We start from the raw sequence: 24354 nt of genomic DNA, 5'->3' as shown, positions 1-24354 counted from the left end.
ATAGCCAACGAACTTCCACTAGACTAGGTTTGGACATGGCTGTTTTCCTTCTCTAAAATATTGGAGGTGGTTGGGTGAAGGTGAGGGAGGCGGTTAAGCAGGAAAAGCAAAAAAGTGGGCTTAGAGCCGAGTAGAAAGTCAATAAGCCAAAATTGGGAGTCCCAAAAAGGCACCAGTATAAAAGGAGAAAATGCAAGTGTCAAAGCTCACATTATACTGAGTATGCTTGATTAGAAGTTGGGGTCCAGAACCAAGATTCCAGGAAGCAGAGATATGAGAATAAGAGTGAATGGGGAACAAATGAGGTTAGGCTACTTACAATTATATCAAACTTCTCAATTTCCCACTATTTTATGTGTATATCAGCGAAGCACACCAATTTTTTTATTCACCTGTCTTTGACCTTTGAATGTTCAAGGACATCAAAACTATGAGACCAATGAAGAATTGCATTTATAAGTGATAAACCTGTTTCATCCTTAGACAGTCATTGGCTAAAGCTTCTTCTGTTGAATTAGATTCATTCAGTTAAGGGCTTTGTATGCAAACTTATATCCTTAAGAGATTAAAAATGAAATTTAGACACACATTTTAGAAGCTGAATCATTATTTTAGTACATATTGTCCATTAATCTGCTGTTCTATTGGGAACCCATTTGGAATGTGGCTGCTTACTAATTAGCAGGATTCTAGTGCTGAGCTGCTTCCTGATTAAATGTCCTTTAGAATCAATAAAACATCAGGAAGGATTATGGTGATGTGGGATTAGCCCCATCTAACCAAATAAAATGAGTTGTGTTCTTTTCTTAAACTATCACGTTGCAAGAGCTGATGAGAGGAGCAATTTCGAGAACACTGTGGCAAAGTTGTTTTGTGTGTGTGTGTGTGTGTGTGTGTGTGTGTTTCAACATTGAGATTTTGTTTTTTGCCATTTCCCTACCAAGCAGAGACATTAGTGAATGGCTGCCAAGATAAGGTGATTTTGAGAAAGACTTGATTACGATTTCAAATCTCTACTCTGAATCACCCTTATGAGTGAGGGAGTTCAGGTTGTGTTGAATGGAAATTATTATCCCAGTTCTTGCCCAGGAACATGTAAGTCAGAATTAGTATTTAATGTTTCTGTGTGACTTTGCAGTAAATGGTAATTAATTAGGGCAGAGGGAGAACAGGAAGCAAACTAATACTCTAAAACTGTATTGGCAAAATTAAATGCTTCAAACCCAGTTTAAAACATAGGCACATAAGCCAAATTGTGTCAGGGGAGGGGATAAATAATGAAGCTGCTATGGAGGCTTCGTAAATAGAGTGGCACAATTGACATAGCCACAGTAGAACTTATCATACACATCTGGCCCATTGTTGGGAGTGCAATCAGGTTGAAAATGACTGGTTTGATAATCCTAGGAACAACCAGAGGATTTTAGGAGATAAAGGAAACATGAGGTGTCTGATTCAGCAATTACTTTTTAATGGGAATAGGAAAATTGTTAGGCGGTGAGCTATTAGAGACATGGTATGAATCTGCCCATTGGTTGGGTCCTGGAAACCAGATCTGGCTTTTAAGAGCTCATTAATTCCAATCTTATCTTCCAGAGCCCATAATTCATACGGGATAAGAATTCTAATAATATTATTGCTAATAAAGTTTTTATTAATAATAGCCAACATTTACATAGTGTTTGCTATATTCCAGGCAATGTTCTAAGTGCTTTATAAATATTAACTCTTTTAATCCTTACACATACCTCATGAGATAGATACTATTATTTTTCAAATGAGGAAGCTGAGGAACAGAAAGGCTAAAACTAGTATGTAACTGATAAATGAATTCATCAATAAGGCTAAGTCAAACGCAGACTCTCTAGCTTCGGGGTCTTGGCTTTTAATACACTATACCAACTCTCCTACAAGTCCTATGCAACTTAAAGGCTTATAGGATAGTGGCTAGGCACAGGGGCTTTAGGCAAACTGCCTGCATTTCATAGACAGCTCTACCCTTGGGCTTGGTGCTGAACACAGTTCTGGATTTGAGGAGCTCAGTATCTTATTGCCCTAGGACCCAGGAGAGGTGTAGGATATGAATACAAAGTGAGGAAACTTTTAAGTTCCAGGGGCATGTATAATCCAAGGAAGCCCACGGATTGCAGGTAGCATCTCCTCACCGGTTTAGCACCTCCACTACCCCTTCAGCCCCCATCCATGCGGAAAGGCATCACGAGCTCCGGAATCACATAGGCCTAGATGGAAATCCCAACACTGATGTGCACTGGCTTTGAGAACTTGGACAAGTCACTAATTTCTCTGAACCTTAATTTTCCACCTGTCAAATGGAAAAAGAATCCTTTGTTCTGGATTTGAGAGTTTATTGAATATGTATCAAGAAAGGGCTATGCTTCTCACAGGTAACTGGAAGGTGAGAAGAATACAGTTTAGGCTACATGAGTAAGAGGGTGAAAGCAAAGAAAGATGGTGCAGTTGGATGAGCTTTCCAGCAGCTGAGTAAAATAACAACCAAAATAACCTCCTGACTCAGAAGGATTGATGCATGTACACCTCACATGTCCAGGCATGGGGCTACATGCTCTACATGGCTTATCTCATTTCATACTCCCAACAGCCTCATGAGTTAATGTATTTTTACACCCACTTCATAGATGAATAAAATGAGGTTCAGAGTCCTTAAGTGAATTGTCCCAAAAGTTGGGATTCTTTAAATCTTTGTTCCTATTATGGGTTGAATTTTATTCCCCCTAAATTCATTTGTTGAATCCCTAACCCCCAGCCCTTAGACTATATATATGACAATAAAGTCTTTAAAGAGGTGATTAAATTAAGACGGGGCCATTAGAGTGAGCCCACATCTGATATGACCGGTGTCCTTATAAAAAGAGGAAGTTTGGACACACAGAGAGACACTAAGGATGGGCTCACCCAGAGAAAAGGCCCTGTGAAGACATAGTGAAAAGGTGGCCATCTGTAGGCAAGGAGGAGCCTCAAAAGAAGCCAAATCTACAGACATCTTGATTTTGGACTTCTAGCCTCCAGAACTGTGAGAAAATAAATTTCTGTTGTTTAAGCCACCCAGTCTGTGGTGTTCTGTTATAGCACCCCTAGCAAACTATACAGCCCCTGCAGGCTAACAGTCCCTTGCAGTCTTTTTTCTATCTGACTCCTTTTCCTAGCATATTTTGTGCACCTCAGCTGGAATAGTAGATTACAGGATTGTCAAGGGAATGGCTCTAATGATTTAACTTTTCAAATCATGAGACTTAACTATGATTCTAGCAGTCTGAACAGAGCTGGCTCTTCAGTACTACTTAATACTCAGCTGAGCTTGGTAGGACTTGTAGGAGCTCACCAGATGAGGGACGGGGAAGGGAACTCAGAGATAGAGGGAGCAGTGTGTGCCAAGACAAAGAAGCAACAAGAACATAGGATTGGAGAACCAAACTGTCCATTGTGGCCAGAGGATACATTTCACAAGGTGGAGAAAGGCAATGAGCTTGGGAAGGAAGTACTAGCACACCTTTGATTGAAGCCTGTATAAAACTCAGAGAGAAACATGTCACCTGTAAGTAACATAATCAAGATTACAAGGATGTTCCTATGAAATAGCCCCCATTTTGTTTTTGGCATCTGCAGAACAGATGACATTTTAATTTTATTAAAATTCCAATGAACAAATGAAGAGGCAAAAAAAAAAAAAAAAAAAAAAACAACAAAAAACACACACCAGAAACAAAAACTAATAGGCACTCTAGTCTCCGAATCTAGAAGGAAGCTCCACTGACTGTAAACACATGGAATCTGGGAAAATCATTGAGTTGGTGCCCCCAGCTTTGTCCTGCCTACCTATAAAATGTGCAGAAGATGAAAGATATTCCATCCCTTCACCAGTCTTCCCCTTGATTTGGAGGCCCCAAGTCTTAACCAACCAGAACATGACATAGATGCTACTTTCTGTATCCACCTGAGTACTGTTCCTTCCTCTCCTTCCCTCATCCAAGGTTACACACCAGTACACTTACCCACACACTGCTTTTCTGTGCCTATGCAGAGACCAAAACTTCTAGGAATGATAGAACAGAATGTTGGGGTGAAGAAGGCAGGAATAGCTAGACCCGGCTGTGGTATTTGCATATGGAAATGTAAAGCCACGTGGGTTGAAGAAGAAAGAGGGGATCCCTGGTAGTTGTATATGTTGAGGAGTGTGTAAAAAATTAATATACAGGGCTTCCCTGGTGGCGCAGTGGTTGAGGGTCCGCCTGCCGATGCAGGGGATACGGATTCGTGCCCCGGTCCGGGAAGATCCCACATACCGCAGAGAGGCTGGGCCCGTGAGCCATGGCCGCTGAGCCTGCGCGTCTGGAGCCTGTGCTACGCAATGGGAGAGGCCACAACAGGGAGAGGCCCAAGTACCATTAAAAAAAAAAAAAAAAATTAATATACGGAAACCTCAGTTAAATAGAGTTGGGAAACCAGAAGGGAAAGCCCTCATGCCCTGCGATATTAGAGCCCAACAGTAAGGAAGGACTTTTCTGGCAAGGACTCAGCCAATGAGAAGCCATGGACACTTTGTTTATAATAGCCCTCCCAACTCCCTTTTCCTTTCTATAAAAGCATTCTTTCCCTTGCTGTCTGGGGGACTTGAGCATGGCTCACCATGTTTGCAGACCACAAACTGCAATTCTCCATTGATCCTGAATAAACTCATCTTTGCTGGAGAAATATCTGGCAATCTGTTTGTTTCAGGTCAACAAGTGTACCCATTACGACATACTACACCAATTTAGTGTCTGATATCCAGCAGGTGTGGTGAGAAGATCCCACCTCTGAGGTGGTCCCAACAGAGGGGCACAAAACAAATGCCTGAGAAGCACCAAATATTGGTGGGAGTCTTCACTCACCCCTTGACTGAGGGGCTGAATGAGCAGTAAGTAGGACCAAGGGAAACTTATGAAACTCATCTATTGGGTTGTACAGAATGTGAACAGTTCCTCACTGACACTGAATAAAGAGAAAACCCTAACATATGAGGCCTAATTTTCAAAAATACTGCAGAACAGGGAGGTGTAATTATGATCCCACAGGCTCCAAATAACAGTAAACTTTTGGAAATGATTTACTCTAGAAACTAGAAAACATTTAGAAAGCCACTAGTGTTCTCTATAGGATATAAGGAGCCATGTCTCTGTTGAAATGAATTGTAATGTAATAAGCATAATGAGATTAAAAATGAAATGTAAAAAGCACTAAAGTGAACAGAAGAAATTAAAATGAACTTGGTGAAATGTGGATAGTTTCCAGGAAACTGAAACTTCTACAGCATAATGAAGAGGTAACCAGGATTGTGACTATGTTCGGTGATGGATATTAACTAGACTTATTGTGATCATTTTGCAATAAATACATATATCAAATCATTATGCTGTACACTTGAAGCTAATATGTTATATGTCAATTATATCTCAATTTAAAAATAAAACATTCAAGGAAATCTGAATATTGTTAGATATTTAATGATATTAAGACACTTATGTTAAATGTTTAGGTCAACAAGCCTTTTCTTTGAAGGGTCACATAATAAATGTTAAAGGCTTTGTGGGTCTATAATCTGTTGCAACTATTCAACTATGTCATTGTGGCCTGAAAGCAGCCAAAAACAACACATAACGAATGGCCAGGGTGGTGTTTTAAAAAAATATTATTTACAAAAGAAAAAGGGATAACTAGAAATCAATGAACAGCAAAATTAATGCTAGAGAAAATCTAGTGCGTAATGTCAAACTTGAGAGGTTTCCACAAAATCTAGAGAAAAAGAACAGAAAAAAATGAAAACGGATAGTAGAGATAGAAGAATAGAAATTGAACCTAAGATGCCCTGAAATTGTGGAATAAGAAACTAGAAGAATTGGACAAGAAATAAAACCAAAAGTCACAGCTGAAGAAATTTTGCAGAGATGGGAAAAAGAAAAACCCTCTGCGTACAGACTGAATGGATTTGTTATGATCTAAACTAAATTAAGAAGAAAAGTATCCATGTCCCTCCTGACAAAACTTTTGTGCTACAGAGACAAAGAAAATTATTTAAGGATGCAGCCAAAACAAAATAAAACTAAACCAAAGCAAATAAATGAAAAAAAATAATTATAAATGAATCCAAATCAGACTGACCTCATACTTTAGCAATGTGGATAAGTGGAAAGGAGGAATCACTAATATGGAGGACCAACTATAAATTATACATGAATTTCTGACTGGGCAGAGGGTCAGCGCCCCTAACACACCCCAACCTCCAGTGCATTGTTCAAGGGTCAACTGTAGTATGTTTCTTTCAATCTGGCATTTAAACACCATATAATAAAGATGTTTAACTTAAAGTAAAAAAAAAAAAAAAACCAACTTCTGCAATAGTAGATATCAGAAGACACTGAAACCATGTTCATGGAATTCCAAAGGGGACTGGGAAATGTAACTGAAACCAAGTTATATTACATTCATGTGTAAGGCCATAGAGTACAATGGTTAAGGGTGCAGGATTTGGAGTCAGACAGGGTTTAAATCGTGCCTCCTCCATTGATCAGCGTGTCCATAGCCAAGTCATTTACATGTCTAATAAGATGGTTGTCTCAATGAAATGAGAGAATGCACACAAAGCACTCAGAACGCTAATTAAAGGCCATTTTAACTTAAGTTTGGATGAAGTTAGAATTTGAACGCAGATCTGCCTGAATCTACAATCAGGCTCACAGACCTTGTCCTTCAATCCTGACCTCTCTGACTCAACATGAAGAGTTTGGCACCTGGTACTGTGATTAGAATTACACTGCCTTTTATGGCAACAAGAACCCATTCTCACACTTAAATTGTCAATGGCTCTTTGAAGGTCCTAGAGTAATATAAAGAGTATGGAATAAAGAACGTATTTTATTAGAGGATCTAAAGGATTTCATTGGTCACTTAAGTCCTATATACCACTTAAATCAGGCAGTGTCCAAGTTCAGTACTTAGAAAAATTTCCTGCAATTTCCCTCCCCTGCTATCAGCAAAAATTCAAGAAAGGGCAAGAGAGCTTCTGGTGTCATCTTGTCCAGAGCCCTTACTGAATATTTGCTAACTCCTAACAGTTCTGAAAAATAAATGTTATGCCATGTGGAAATATAAATGGATTTAGGTTTTTGTCGTGTTGTTGTTCAATGGGTCAGAAGATGCTGTAGGCATAAACCTGGCCCTCCTAAGAGGAGGGAATTGCAGGAAGTGTAGAAGACAGGAGATGCTTCTACTGCAGTTCATTTCCAGATCTGTGCTAATATCAGATCTTTGTATGTTTATTAATATTCCTTAAGAGTGCTACTTCTCCAACTTTCTTTTCCCTGCCTAGCCTTGCAGCAGCTGATATAGTCATCAGTTTATCTGGCTTGTGGTTCTGTATAGCTATGCCTTATCTATTCTTGTGCCTAAAGTGACATGAAGCTCTGGAGGTCATATTTTCTATACTGACAAAGAACTTTTCTGATTTGTGATACCACGTATAGAAAAAGTTTTATGAGGTATAAGCAAAACAAACTAGTTATGTATCTAATGAGTTTATAGAGGTTCCTTAAAAAACTAAAAATAGAGCTACCCTATGATTCAGCAATCCCACTCCTGGGCATAAATCCAGAGGAAACCAGAATTTGAAAAGATATATACACCACAATGTTCATTGCAGCATTATTTACAATAGCCAGAAGGCAGAAGCAACCTAAATGTCCATCGACAGATGAATGGATAAAGAAGATGTGGTGTGTGTGTGTGTGTGTGTGTGTGTGTGTATATACACACACACATACAATGGAATATTACTCAGCCATAAAAAGGAATGAAATAATGCCATTTGCAGCAACATGGATATACCTGGAGGTTATTATACTAAGCAAAGTAAGCCAGACAGAGAAAGAGAAATATCATATGATATTGCTCATATGTGGAATATTTTAAAAAATGGCACAAATGAACTTATATACAAAACAGAAATAGACCCACAGACATAGAAAAAAAACTTATGGTTACCAAAGGGGAAGAGGTTGGGAGCAATAAATTAGGAGTTTGGGATTAACATGTGCACACTACTATGTATGAAATAGATAACCAACAAGGACTTACTGTAGAGCACAGGGAACTCTACTCAATATTTCATAATAACCTATAAGGAAAAAGAATCTGAAAAAGAAAACTGAATAAAATAAAACTGAGTAACTTTGCTATACATCTGAAACTAACACAACACTGTAAATCAACTATACTTCCGTTAAAAAATAAATAAAAATAAAAAGTATAAAATCACATGGCATTAAAACTCGCCTAGAAAACACAGGACATATTCCCACAATTGGCTCTTTATATTTGCTTGACTTCTGATGGGCAAAGAGGTGATAAAAATTCTTATCAGTTGTAGTTTGGTTGCTAGAAGCAGAAACTGTTTTTTGCTAACATAAGCAAAAAGAAATATTTTTGAAAGGATATGGAGTTACACACAAAATCAGGGGAAATGAAACTTCAGGAAGCACCAGAAACAAAAATTAATAAGAGACACAGAGACAGAGAGTGGGAGAGAGGGAAGAAGGGAGGGAGGGAAGGATAGGGAAAGTGAAGTGATAGATTGAGATTAATTAGACTGAGTGGGTCACAACATTGTCTAGGGGAGGGTATGGGACATAGATTGTAGCCCATTACTCCAGAGAAACATATTTTTATATAAATGGAGAATGGATGTTGGGCAAGCAAATACAAGTGATTCTCACTACCAAAGTGTTCCTAAAGTACTTGTAAGTTTTAAATGACTCCCTGATTGTCAAGTGCTCATGCATTCTTCAATGCAATTTCTGCTTGGGGACTTCACTAAATATCTATTTGCACTTAGCACCCATTTCTATCCCCTTCTATGTTCCTTCCTATGTTGTAATACTTCCCACACTTAGGAAGGCTAAAAAGAACATTTCCAAAGCTCCCTTAAAAACTGAGGTTCTGGAATTGATTTAAGTTCCATCACTGAAATGCAACTGCATGAGATTTCAAAGGCAGGGAGACTGAGGAGAGGGGCAGGGACATTATAAGTATTTATTATTTTTCTGCAGTAGTAGCAACTCCAATAACCCTGGCAGACATCAGTTTTTCTGGTGGCCAGAATGCCCTATATACTGCCTAATCACCAAACTCATGGCCAAGGGCATCTGAGACATCAGCCAGAATTTCCTACAGTTCCCTGGACTCTGGGCTACATCTTCTGAGGCCTAAGCCTTAGCCCAGCAGCAGACACCAACCTCCATTCTACTAGCCCCTGCAATAATTTTGTGAGTGCCTAATTGCCATTTCTAGTAGAGACACTTAAAGTAGCTTGTGTTTCCTTCACTGCACCCCAAATGATACAGACATCAAAAAACTCCTTTAATATCACTATCTGTATAAGCTTTAAGCTTTATTGCACATGCTTCCAGAGCTTCCCACATTGATCACAGGTATTATGTTTCCTTTTCTTTCACAGATGGCAGAATTTTGTTGAGTTGTTGAACAGAGCTTCATCTTATTTGTCATCTGATTTGCCTCCCAGAGAGTCTGGTTATTTTGTTCTTCGAGAGACCTCCTATTCCCAGAGCTCTAGTTGAGGCTGTGACTTAGCCCCAATGGTTTGTTAGTTGGGTTTCATCTCATTGCTCCCAGAAATGTAAATGGCTTACCAGTGAAGAAAAAATAAGAGTGAAGTTTTCCTTGATGGCTATACTTTAGGTCAGTTGGGTTGTAAAAGGCATAATTCTCCAAGCTGTATTATAACATGAAGCAGTCCCTAGTGATAGCCCTTTAAGAAGAATGCAGCACATTTATAAAAGAAGTCGATATTCCTTATTAGAATTTCATTTGTACAGTCCCTTAGATCTGAGAATCCTGTAGCTAGGTACTTATCCTACTAATATCTCACCAAAGAACTCTCCAAGATTTATATATATATGTTTAGTGAACCAACTTTCTGTACACATTTTAAAAGAGACTAGTACAAGGAACTCTATGTCAATAAAATGGACAACCTGGAAGAAATGGACAAATTCTTAGAAAGGTATAACCTTCCAAGACTGAACCAGGAAAAAATAGAAAATATGAACAGACCAATCACAAGTAATGAAATTGAAAATGTGATTAAAAATCTTCCAACAACAAAAGTCCAGGACCAGATAGCTTCACAGGTGAATTCAACCAAATATTTAGAGAAGAACTAACACCCATCCTTCTCAAACTCTTCCAAAAATTGCAGAGGAAGGAACACTCACAAACTCATTCTACGAGACCACCATCACCCTGATACCAAAACCAGACAAAAAAAGAAAATTAGAGACCAATATCGCTGATGAATATAGATGCAAAATTCCTCAACAGGATTTGAGAAGATGGCGGAAGAGTAAGATGTGGAGATCACCTTCCTCCCCACAGGTACATCAGAAATACATCTACACGTGGAACAACTCCTATAGAACACCCACTGAACGCTGGCAGAAGACCTCAGACCCCCCAAAAGGCAAGAAACTCCCCACGTACCTGGGTAGGGCAAAAGAAAAAGGGAAAAAACATAGACAAAAGAATAGGGACGGGACCTGCACCAGTGAGAGGGAGCTGTGAAGGAGGAAAGGTCTCCACACACTAGAAGTGCCTTCGCAGGTGGAGACGGCGGGTGGCGGCCACGGAGGAGAGGACAGCAACAGGGGTGCGGAGGGCAAATCAGAGAGATTCCCGCACAGCGGATCGCTGCCGACCGGCACTCACCAGCCCGAGAGGCTTGTCTGCTCACCCGCCGGGACGGGCGGGGGCTGGGAGCTAAGGCTCGGGCTTCAGTCGGAGCACAGAGAGAGGACTGGGGTAGGCGGCGTGAACACAGCCTGAAGGGGGCTAGTGCACTACAGCTAGCCGGGAGCGGTTCCGGGAAAAGTCTGCAGCTGCCGAAGAGGCAAGAGACTTCTCCTTGCCTCTTTGCTTCCTGGTGCGCAAGGAGAGGGGATTAAGAGCGCTGCTTAAAGGAGCTCCAGAGACGGGTGCGAGATGCGGCTAACAGCGCGGACCCCAGAGACGGGCATGAGACGCTAAGGCAGCTGCTGCCGCCACCAAGAAACCTGTGTGCGAGCACAGGTCACTATCCACACCTCCCTTCCGGGGAGCCTGTGCAGCCCGCCACTGCCAGGGTCCCGTGATCCAGGGACAACTTCCTCGAGAGAACGCACAGCGTGCCTCAGGCTGGTGCAATGTCACGCCGGCCTCTGCCGCCGCAGGCTCGCCCCGCATTCATACCCCTCCCTCTCCCCGGCCTGAGTGAGCCAGAGCCCCCGAATCAGCGGCTCCTTTAACCCAGTCTTGTCTGAGTGAAAAACAGACGCCCTCCAGAGACCTACACACAGAGGCGGGGCCAAATCCAAAGCTGAACCCTGAGAGCTGTGCGAACAGAGAAAGGGAAATTTCTCCCAGCAGCCTCAGACAGCGGATTAAAGCTCCACAATCAAATTCATGTACCCTGCATCTGTGGAATACCGGAATAGACAAGAAATCATCCCAAATTGAGAAGGTGGACTTTGGGAGCAAGATAGATTATTCTTTCCCCTTTTCCTCTTTTTCTGAGTGTGAATGTATATGCTTCTGTGTGAGATTTTGTCTGTATAGCTTTGCTTTCACCATTTGTCCTAGGGTTGTGTCCATCCGTTTTTTTTTTTACTTTTTAAAATTTTTTTCTTAATATTTATTTTTTATTTTAATAACTTTATTTTATTTTATCTTACTTTATTTTATTTTATCCTCTTTCTTTCTTTCTTTCTTTATCGCTCTCTTTCTTTCTTTCTTTCTATTTTTTCTGCCTTTTATTCTGAGCCATGTGGAGGACAGGGTCTTGGTGCTCCAGCCGGGCATCAGGGCTGTGCCACGGAGGTGGGAGAGCCAAGTTCAGGACACTGGTCCACAAGAGACCTCCCGGCTCCACATAATATCAAATGGCGAATATCTCTCAGAGATCTCCATCTCAATGCCAAGACCCAGCTTCACTCAACGACCAGCAAGCTACAGTGCTGGACACGCTATGCCAAATAACTAGCAAGACAGGAACACAGCCCCATCCATTAGCAGAGAGGCTGCATAAAATCATAATAAGGCCACAGACTCCCCAAAACACACCACCAGACGTGGACCTGCCCACCAGAAAGACAAGATCCAGCCTCATCCACCAGAACACAGGCACTAGTCCCCTCCACCAGGAAACCTACACAACTCACAGAACCAACCTTAGCCACTGGGGACAGAAACCAAAAACAATGGGAACTACGAACCTGCAGCCTGTGAAAAGGATACCCCAAACACAATACAATAAGCAAAATGAAAAGACAGAAAAACACACAGCAGATGAAGGAGCAAGGTAAAAACCCACCAGATCTAACAAATGAAGAGGAAATAGGCAGTCTACCTGAAAAAGTGTTCAGAATACTGATAGTAAAGATGATCCAAAATCATGGAAATAGAATAGAGAAAATGCAAGAAACATTTAACAAGAACCTAGAAGAACTAAAAACGAAACAAGCAATGATGAACAACACAATAAATAAAATTAAAAATAGACGGGATCAATAGCAGAATAACTGAGGCAGAAGAACGGATAAGTGACCTAGAAGATAAAATGGTGGAAATAACTACTTCAGAAGAGAATAAAGAAAAAAGAATGAAAAGAATTGAGGACAGTCTAAGAGACCTCTGAGACAACATTCAATGCACCAGCATACAAATTATAGGGGTCCCAGAAGAATAAGAGTAAAAGAAAGGGCCTGAGAAAATATCTGAAGAGATTATAGTTGAAAACTTCCCTAATAGGGGAAAGGAAATAGTTAATCAAGTCCAGGAAGCACAGAGAGTCCCATACAGGATAAATCCAAGGAGAAACACGCCAAGACACATATTAATCAAACTATCAAAAATTAAATACAAAGAAAAAATATTAAAAGCAGCAAGGGAAAAACAACAAATAGCACATAGGGGAATCTCATAAGGTTAACAGCTAATCTTTCAGCAGAAAGTCTGCAAGCCAGAAGGGAGTGGCAGGACATATTTAAAGTGATAAAGGAGAAAAACCTACAACCAAGATTACTCTACCCAGCAATGATCTCACTCAGATTTGACAGAGAAATTAAAACCTTTACAGACAAGCAAAAGCTGAGAGAGATCAGCACCACCAAACCAGCTTTACAACAAATGCTAAAGGATCTTCTCTAGGCAAGAAACACAAGAGAAGGAAGAGACCTACAATAACAACCCAAAACACTTTAAAAAATGGGAATAGGGAAGGGGGACCTTGAAGCTGGCGGAAGAGTAAGACGCGGAGATCGCCTTCCTCCCCACGGATACACCAGAAATACATCTACACGTGGAACAACTCCTACAGAACACCTACTGAAGGCTGGCAGAAGACCTCAGACCTCCCAAAAGGCAAGAAACTCCCCACGTACCTGGGTAGGGCAAAAGAAAAAACAGAGACAAAAGAATAAGGACGGCACCTGCACCAGTGGGAGGGAACTGTGAAGGAGGAAAAGTTTCCACACACTAGGAAGCCCCTCCGCGGGCGGAGACTGTGGGAGGCGGAGGGGGGAGTTTCGGGACCGCGGAGTAGTGCACAGCGACGGGTGTGGAGGGCAAAGCGGGGAGATTCCCGCACAGAGGATCGGTGCCAACCGGCACTCACCAGCCCGAGAGCCTTGTCTGCTCACCCGCCGGGGCGGGCGGGGCTGCGAGCTGAGGCTCGGGTTTCGGTTTTGGACGGAGCGCAGGGAGAGGACTGGGGTTGGCGGCTTGAACATAGCCTGAAGGGGTTAGTGCACCACGACTAGCCAGGAGGGAGTTCGGGGTAAAAGCCTGCACCTGCCGAAGAGGCAAGAGACTTTTTCTTCCCTCTTTGTTTCCTGGTGCGCGAGGAGAGGGGTTTAAGAGCGCTGCTTAAAGGAACTCCAGAGACGGGCGCGAGCCGCGGCTAAAAGCGCGAGCCCCAGAGACGGGCGCGAGCCGTGGCTAAAAGCGCGAACCCCAGAGATAGGCGCAAGCCGCAGCTAAAAGCGCGGACCCCAGAGACGGGCGGGAGACGCTAAGGCTGCTGCTGCCGCCACCAAGGGGCCTGTGTGCGAGCACGGGTCACTCTCCTCACCCCTCTTCTGCGAAGCCTGTGCAGCCCGCCACTGCCAGGTTCCCGGGATCCAGGGACAACTTCCCTGGGAGAACGCACGGCGGGCCTCAGGCTGGTGCAACGTCACACCGGCCTCTGCCGCAACGTCATGCCGCCTCTGACGCCGCAGGCCCGCCCCGCACGCAGTGCCCCTCCTTCCCCCACCCCCGGCCTGAGTAAGCTGGAGCCCCCGAATCAGCGGCTCCTTTAACCCCGTACTGTTTGAGCAAAAAACAGACGCCCTCCAGCGACCTACACGCAGAGGCAGGGCCAAATCCAAAGCTGGGCTCCTGTGAGCTGTGAGAACAAAGAAGAGAAAGGGAAATCTCTCCCAGCAGCCTCAGAAGCAGCGGATTAAAGCTCCACAATCAACTTGATATACCCTTCATCTGTGAAATACCTGAATAGACAAGGAATGATCCCAAATTGAAGAGGTGGAATTTAGGAGCTAGATCTATGATTTTTTTCCCTTTTCCTCTTTTTGTGAATGTGTACGTGTATGCTTCTGTGTGAGATCTTGTCTATATACTCTTGCTTCCACTATTTGTCCTAGGGCTCTATCCGTCCATGTTTTTGTTTTTTTTTTTTAATTTTTTTCTTAATAATTAATTTTAATTGTAATAACTTTATTATACTTTACCTTCATTCTTTCTTTCTTTCCTTCCTTCCTTCCCTCCTTTAGACAACGAATCAACCCAAATTGAGGAGGTGGTCTCTGAGAGCAAGATTTATGATTTATCCCCCTTTACCTCTTTTTGTGAAGGTTTATGTGTATGCTTCTGTGTAAGATTTTCTCTGTATAGATTTGCTTCCAACATTTGTCCTAAGGTACTATCCGTCCCTTTTTTTTTTTCTAAATATTTTTTAATTCAATAACTATATTATACTATTTTATTTTTACTGTATCTTCTTTCTTTCTGTCTTTTTTCCTTCTTTCCCTCATTCCTTCCTTCCTTCCTCCCTCCCTCGCTCCCTCCCTCCTTTCTTTCCTTCTTTGCTTCTTTCTTCCGTCCTTCCTTTCCTCCTTTCCTTCTTTCTTTACTCATAATTCTACTAATTCTCTCTACTTTTTCTCCCTTTTATTCTGAGCTATGTGGATGAAAGGCTCTTGGTGCTCCAGCCAGGAGTCAGGGCTCTGCCTCTGAGGTAGGAGAGCCAACTTCAAGACACAGGTCAACAAGAGACCTCCCAGCTCCACATAATATTAAATGGCGGAAATCTCCCAGAGACCTCCATCTTAACACCAGCACCCAGCTTCACTCAACGACCAGCAAGCCACAGTGCTGGACAACCTATGCCAAACAACTAGCAAAACAGGAACACAACCCCACCCATTAGCAGAGAGGCTGCCTAAAATCAGAATAAGGCCACAGACACCCCAAAACACACCACCAGACGTGAACCTGCCCACTAGAGAGACAAGATCCAGCCTAATCCAGCACAACACAGGCACTAGTCTCCTCCACCAGGAAGCCTACACAACCCACTGAAACAACCTTACCCACTGGAGACAGACATCAAAAACAACGGGAACTACGAACGCGCAGCCTGCAAAAAGGAGACCCCAAACATAGTAAGATAAGCAAAATGAGAAGACAGAAAAACACACAGCAGATGAAGGAGCAAGATAAAAATGCACCAGACCTAACAAATGAAGAGGAAATAGGCAGTCTACCTGAAAAAGAATTCAGAATAATGATAGTAAGGATGATCCGAAATCTTGGAAGTAGAATGGACAAAATGCAAGAAACAGTTAACAGGGACCTAGAAGAAATAAAGATGAAACAAACAATGATGAACAATGCAATAAAAGAAATTAAAAGTACTATAGATACGATCAATAGCAGAATAACTGAGGCAGAAGAACGGATAAGTGACCTGGAAGATAAAGTAGTGGAAATAACTACTGCAGAGCAGAATAAAGAAAAAAGAATGAAAAGAACTGAGCACAGTCTCAGAGACCTCTGAGACAACATTAAACGCACCAACATTCGAATTATAGGGGTTCCAGAAGAAGAAGAGAAAAAGAAAGGGACTGAGAAAATATTTGAAGAGATTATAGTTGAAAACTTCCCTAATATGGGAAAGGAAATAGTTAATCAAGTCCAGGAAGCACAGAGAGTCCCATACACGATAAATCCAAGTAGAAATACGCCAAGACACATATTAATCAAACTGTCAAAAATTAAATACAAAGAAAACATATTAAAAGCAGCAAGGGAAAAACAACCAATAAAACACAAGGGAATCCCCATAAGGTTAACAGCTGATCTCTCAGCAGAAACCCTACAAGCCAGAAGGGAGTGGCAGGACATACTGAAAGTGATGAAGGAGAAAAACCTGCAACCAAGAGTACTCTACCCAGCAAGGATCTCATTCAGATTTGATGGAGAAATTAAAACCTTTACAGACAAGCAAAAGCTGAGAGAGTTCAGCACCACCAAACCAGCTTTACAACAAATGCTAAAGGAACTTCTCTAGACAAGAAACACAAGAGAAGGAAAAGACCTATAATAACGAACCCAAAACAATATAGAAAATGGGAATAGGAACATACATATCGATAATTACCTTAATGTAAATGGACTAAATGCTCCCACCAAAAGACACAGATTGGCTGAATGGATACAAAAACAAGACCCTTATATATGCTGTCTACAAGAGACCCACTTCAGACCTAGAGACACATACAGACTGAAAGTAAGGGGATGGAAAAAGATATTCCATGCAAATGGAAACCGAAAGAAAGCTGGAGTAGCAATTCTCATATCAGACAAAATAGACTTTAAAATAAGGACTATTAAAAGGGACAAAGAAGGACACTACATAATGATCAAGGGATCGATCCAGGAAGAAGATATAACAATTGTAAATATTTATGCACCCAACATAGGAGCACCTCAATACATAAGGCAAATACTAACAGCCATAAAAGGGGAGATCGACAGTAACACATTCATAGTAGGGGACTTTAACACCCCACTTTCACCCATGGACAGATCATCCAAAATGAAAATAAATAAGGAAACACAAGCTTTAAATGATACATTAAACAAGATGGACTTAATTGATATTTATAGGACACTCCATCCAAAAACAACAGAATACACATTTTTCTCAAGTGCTCATGGAACATTCTCCAGGATAGATCATATCTTGGGTCACAAATCAAGCCTTGGTAAATTTAAGAAAATTGAAATTGTTTCAAGTATCTTTTCTGACCACAACGCCATGAGACTACATATCAATTACAGGAAAAGATCTGTAAAGTATACAAACACATGGAGGCTAAACAATACACTACTTAATAATGAAGTGATCACTGAAGAAATCAAAGAGGAAATAAAAAAATACCTAGAAACAAATGACAATGGAGACACAACGACACACAACCTATGGGATGCAGCAAAAGCAGTTCTAAGGGGGAAGTTTATAGCAATACAAGCCCACCTTAAGAAGCAGGAAACATCTCGAATAAACAACCTAACCTTGCACCTCAAGCAATTAGAGAAAGAAGAACAAAAATACCCCAAAGCTAGCAGAAGGAAAGAAATCATAAAAATCAGATCAGAAATAAATGAAAAAGAAATGAAGGAAACGATAGCAAAGATCAATAAAACTAAAAGCTGGTTCTTTGAGAAGATAAACAAAATAGATAAACCACTAGCCAGACTCATCAAGAAAAAAAGGGAGAAGACTCAAATCAATAGAATTAGAAATGAGAAAGGAGAAGTAACAACTGACACTGCAGAAATAAAAAAAATCATGAGAGATTACTACAAGCAACTCTATGCCAATAAAATGGACAATCTGGAAGAAATGAACAAATTCTTAGAAATGCACAACCTGCCGAGACTGAATCAGGAAGAAATAGAAAATATGAACAGACCAATCACAAGCACTGAAATTGAAACTGTGATTAAAAATCTTCCAACAAACAAAAGCCCAGGACCAGATGGCTTCACAGGTGAATTCTATCAAACGTTTAGAGAAGAGCTAACACCTATCCTTCTCGAACTCTTCCAAAATATAGCAGAGGGAGGAACACTCCCAAATTCCTTCTACGAGGCCACCATCACCTTGATACCAAAACCAGACAAGGATGTCACAAAGAAAGAAAACTACAGGCCAATATCACTGATGAACATAGATGCAAAAATCCTCAACAAAGTACTAGCACACAGAATCCAACAGCACATTAAAAGGATCATACACCATGATCAAGTGGGGTTTATTCCAGGAATGCAAGGATTCTTCAATATACGCAAATCTATCAATGTGATACACCATATTAACAAATTGAAGGAGAAAAACAATATGATCATCTCAATAGATGCAGAGAAAGCTTTCGACAAAATTCAACACCCATTTATGATAAAAACCCTGCAGAAAGTAGGCATAGAGGGAACTTTCCTCAACATAATAAAGGCCATATATGACAAGCCCACAGCAAACATCATCCTCAATGGTGAAAAACTGAAAGCATTTCCACTAAGATCAGGAACAAGACAAGGTTGCCCACTCTCACCACTCTTATTCAACATAGTTTTGGAAGTTTTAGTCACAGCAATCAGAGAAGAAAAGGAAATAAAGGGAATCCAAATCGGAAAAGAAGAAGTAAAGCTGTCACTGTTTGCAGATGACATGATACTATACATAGAGAATCCTAAAGATACTACCAGAAAACTATTAGAGCTAATTAATGAATTTGGTAAAATAGCAGGATACAAAATTAATGCACAGAAATCTCTAGCATTCCTATATACTAATGATGAAAAATCTGAAAGTGAAATCAAGAAAACACTCCCATTTACCATTGCAACAAAAAGAATAAAATATCTAGGAATAAACCTACCTAAGGAGACGAAAGACCTGTATGCAGAAAATTATAAGACAATGATGAAAGAAAATAAAGATGATACAAATAGATGGAGAGATATACCATGTTCTTGGATGGGAAGAATCAACATTGTGAAAATGACTCTACTACCCAAAGCAATCTACAGATTCAATGCAATCCCTATCAAACTACCACTGGCATTTTTCACAGAACTAGAACAAAAAATTTCGCATTTTGTATGGAAACACAAAAGACCCCGAATAGCCAAAGCAATCTTGAGAACGAAAAAAGAGCTGGAGGAATCAGCTCCCTGACTTCAGACTATACTACAAAGCTACAGTAATCAAGACAGTATGGCACTGGCACAAAAACAGAAAGATAGATCAATGGAACAGGATAGAAAGCCCAGAGATAAACCCACGCACATATGGACACCTTATCTTTGATAAAGGTGGCAGGAATGTACACTGGAGAAAGGACAGCCTCTTCAATAAATGGTGCTGGGAAAACTGGACAGGTACATGTAAAAGTATGAGATTAGATCACTCCCTAACACCATACACAAAAATAAGCTCAAAATGGATTAAAGACCTAAATATAAGGCCAGAAACTATAAAAACTCTTAGAGGAAAACATAGGCAGAACACTCTATGACATACATCACAGCAAGATCCTTTCTGACCCACCTCCTAGAGTAATGGAAATAAAAACAAAAATAAACAAATGGGACCTAATGAAACTTCAAAGCTTTTGCACAGCAATGGAAACCATAATCAAGACCAAAAGACAACCCTCAGAATGGGAGAAAATATTTGCAGACGAAGCAACTGACAAAAGATTCATCTCCAAAATTTACAAGCAGCTCATGCAGCTCAATAACAAAAAAACAAACAACCCAATCCAAAAGTGGGCAGAAGGCCTAAATAGACATTTCTCCAAAGAAGATATACAGAATGCCAACAAACACATGAAAGAATGCTCAACATCATTAATCATTAGAGAAATGCAAATCAAAACCACAATGAGATATCATCGCACACCAGTCAGAATGGCCATCATCAAAAAATCTAGAAACAATAAATGCTGGAGAGGGTGTGGAGAAAAGGGAACACTCTTGCACTGCTGGTGGGAATGTGAATTGGTTCAGCCACTATGGAGAACAGTATGGAGGTTCCTTAAAAAACTACAAATAGAATTACCATATGACCCAGCAATCCCACTACTGGGCATATACCCTGAGAAAACCAAAATTCAAAAAGAGTCATGTACCAAAATGTTCATTGCAGCTCTATTTACAATAGCCCGGAGATGGAAACAACCTAAGCGCCCATCATCGGATGAATGGATACAGAAGATGTGGCACATATATACAATGGAATATTACTCAGCCTTAAAAGGAAATTAAATTGAGCTATTTGTAATGAGGTGGATAGACCTAGAGTCTGTCATTCAGCGTGAAGTTAAGTCAGAAAGAAAAAGAGGAAATACCGCATGCTAACACATATATACGGAATTTAAGGGGAAAAAAATGTCATGAAGAACCTAGGGGTAAGACAGGAATAAAGACGCAGACCTACTGGAGAACGGACTTGAGGATATGGGGAGGGGGAAGGGTGAGCTTTGACAGGGTGAGAGAGAGTCATGGACATATACAGACTAACAAACGTAGTAAGGTAGATAGCTAGGGGGAAGCAGCCACAAGGCACAGGATATTAGCTCGGTGCTTTGTGACACCCTGGAGGGGTGGGATAGGGAGAGTGGGAGGGAGGGAGACGCAAGAGGGAAGAGATATGGGAACATATGTATATGTATAACTGATTCACTTTGTTGTAAAGCAGAAACTAACACACCATTGTAAAGCAATTATACCCCAATAAAGATGTTTTTAAAAAAATGGGAATAGGAACATACATATCGATAATTACCTCAAATGTAAATGGATTAAATGCTCCCACCAACGACACAGACTGGCTGAATGGATACAAAAACGACACACATATATATGCTGTCTACATGAGACCCACTTTAGACCTAGGGACACATAGAGACTGAGGTGAGGGGATGGAAAAAAATATTCCATGCAAATGGAAATCAGAAGAAAGCTGGAGTAGCAATTCTCATATCAGACAAAATAGATTTTAAATTAAAGACTGGTATAAGAGACAAAGAAGGACACTACATAATGATCAAGGGATCGATCCAAGAAGAAGATTTAACAATTGTAAATATTTATGCATCCATCATAGGAGCACCTCAATACATAAGGCAAATACTAACAGCCTTAAAAGGGGAAATTGACAGTAACACAATCATACTAAGGGCTTTAACACCCACTTTCACCAATGGACAGATCATCCAAAATGAAAATAAATATGGAAACACAAGCTTTAAATGATACATTAAACAAGATGTACTTCATGCATACTTATAGGACTTTCCATCCAAAAACAACAGAATACACGTTTTTCTCAAGTGCTCATGGAATATCCTCTAGGATAGATCCTATCTTCGGTTACAAATCTAGCCTTGGTGAATTTAAGAAAATTGAAATCATATCAAGTATCTTTTCTGACACCAACGCTATGAGACTAGATATCAATTACAGGAAAAGATCTGTAAAACATACAAACACATGGAGGCTAAACAATACACTACTTAATAACGAAGTGATTACTGAAGAAATCAAAGACAAAATTAAAAAATACCTAGAAACAAATGACAATGGAAACACGATGACCCAAAACTGATGGGATGCAGCAAAAGCAGTTCTAACAGGGAAGTTTATAGCAAAACAATCCTACCTTAAGAAACATGAAACATCTCAAATAAACAACCTAACCTTGCACCTAAAGCAATTAGAGAAAGAAGAACAAAAAAAACCAAAGTTAGCAGAAGGGAAGAAATCATAAAGATTAGATCAGAAATAAATGAAAAAGAAATGAAGAAAATGATAGCAAAGATCAATAAAACTAAAAGCTGGTTCTTTGAGAAGATAAACAAAATTGGTAAACCATCAGCCAGACTCATGAAGAAAAAATGGGAGAAGACTTAAATCAATAGAATTAGAAATGAAAAAGGAGAAGTAACAACTGACACTGCAGAAATACAAAGGATCATGAGAGATTACTACAAGCAACTCTATGGCAATAAAATGGACAACCTGGAAGAAATGGACAAATTCTTAGATACGCACAACATGCTGAGACTGAACCAAGAAGAAACAGAAAATATGAACACACCAATCGCAAGCACTGAAATTGAAACTGTGATTAAAAATCTTCCAACAAACAAAAGCCCAGGACCAGATGGCTTCACAGGCAAATTCTATCAAAATTTAGAGAAGAGCTAACACCTAGCTTTCTCAAACTCTTCCAAAATATAGCAGAGGGAGGAACACTCCCAAACTCATTGTACGAGGCCACCATCACCCTGATACCAAAACCAGACAAGGAGGTCACAAAGAAAGAAAACTACAGGCCAATATTACTGATGAACATAGATGCAAAAATCCTCAACAAAATACTAGCACACAGATTCCAACAGCACATTAAAAGGATCATACACCATGATCAAGTGGGGTTTATTCCAGGAATGCAAGGATTCTTCAATATATGCAAATCAATCAACGTGATACACCATATTAACAAATTGAAGGAGAAAAACAATATGATCATCTCAATAGATGCAGAGAAAGCTTTTGACAAAATTCAACACCCATTTATGATAAAAACCCTCCAGAAAGTAGGCATAGAGGGAACTTTCCTCAACATATTAAAGGCCATATATGACAAACCCACAGCCAACATCATCCTCAATGGTGAAAAACTGAAACCATTTCCACTAAGATCAGGAACAAGACAAGGTTGCCCACTCTCACCACTATTATTCAACATAGTTTTGGAAGTTTTAGCCACAGCAATCAGAGAAGAAAAAGAAATAAAAAGAATCAAAATCAGAAAAGAAGAAATAAAGCAGTCACTGTTAGGAGATGACATCATACTATACACAGAGAATCCTAAAGATGCTACCAGAAACATACTTGAACTAATCAATGAATTTGGTAAAGTAGCAGGATACAAAATTAATGCACAGAAATCTCTGGCATTCTTATAAACTAATGATGAAAAATCTGAAAGTGAAATTAAGAAAACACTCCCATTTATCATTGCAACAAAAAGAATAAAATATCTAGGAATAAACCTACCTAAGGAGAAAAAAGACCTGTATGCAGAAAACTATAAGACACTGGTGAAAGAAATTAAAGATGATACAAATAGATGGAGAGATATACCATGTACTTAGATTGGAAGAATCAACACTGTGAAAATCACTCTACTACCCAAAGCAATCTACAGATTCAATGCAATGCCTATCAAACTACCACTGGCATTTTTCACAGAACTAGAACAAAAAAATTTCACAATTTGTATGGAAACACAAAAGACCCTGAATAGCCAAAGCAATCTTGAGAACGAAAAATGGAGCTAGAGGAATCAGGCTTCCTGACTTCAGACTATACTACAAAGCTACAATAGTCAAGACAATATGGTACTGGCACAAGAACAGAAAGATAGATCAATGGAACAGGATAGAAAGCCCAGAGATAAACCCATGCACATATGGTCACCTTATCTTTGATAAAGGGGGCAAGAACATACAGTGGAGAAAAGACAGCCTCTTCAATAAGTGGTGCTGGGAAAACTGGACAGGTCCATGTAAATGTATGAAATTAGAACACTCCCTAACACCATACATAATAATAAACTCAAAATGGATTAAAAACCTAAATGTAAGGCCAGACACTATCAAACCCTTATAGGAAAGCATAGGTAGAACACTATGACATAAATCACAGCAAGATCCTTTTTGACCCACCTCCTAGAGAAATGGAGATAAAAACAAAAATCAACAAATGGGACCTAATGAAACTTAAAATTATTAATTATTAGAGAAATGAAAATCATAACTACAACGAGGTATCACCTCACACCAGTTAGAATGAGCATCATCAGAAAATCTACAAACAACAAATGCTGGAGAGGGTGTGGAGAAAAAATGGAGACCTCTTGCAGTGTTGGTGTGAATGTAAGTTGATACAGCAGTGTGGAGAACAGTATGGGGGGTCCTTAAAAAACTAAAAATAGAGTTACCATATCACCCAACAATCCCACTACTGGGCATATACCAAGAGAAAAATGTAATTCAAAAAGGCACATGCACCCCAATGTTCATTGCAGCACTATTTACAATAGCCAGGTAATGGAATCAACCTAAATGTCCATTGACAGATGAATGGATAAAGAAG

At 40.2% G+C, this 24354-nt stretch overlaps 1 protein-coding gene across 1 annotated transcript in view; it reads left to right on the top strand.

The window, feature by feature from the left end:
- The window catches only part of C1H1orf87 (chromosome 1 C1orf87 homolog), a 128287-nt gene that overhangs the window by 75120 nt on the left and 28813 nt on the right, over positions 1-24354 (top strand). The window contains 1 exon segment of the mRNA XM_065884333.1: positions 9527-9600. Coding sequence (XP_065740405.1) covers positions 9527-9600 — 74 coding nt within the window.

The sequence above is a fragment of the Phocoena phocoena genome, chromosome 1 (assembly GCF_963924675.1).
Source record: "Phocoena phocoena chromosome 1, mPhoPho1.1, whole genome shotgun sequence".
Taxonomy (NCBI): Eukaryota; Metazoa; Chordata; class Mammalia; order Artiodactyla; family Phocoenidae; genus Phocoena; species Phocoena phocoena.
This window is presented reverse-complemented; position numbering and strand designations above follow the sequence as displayed.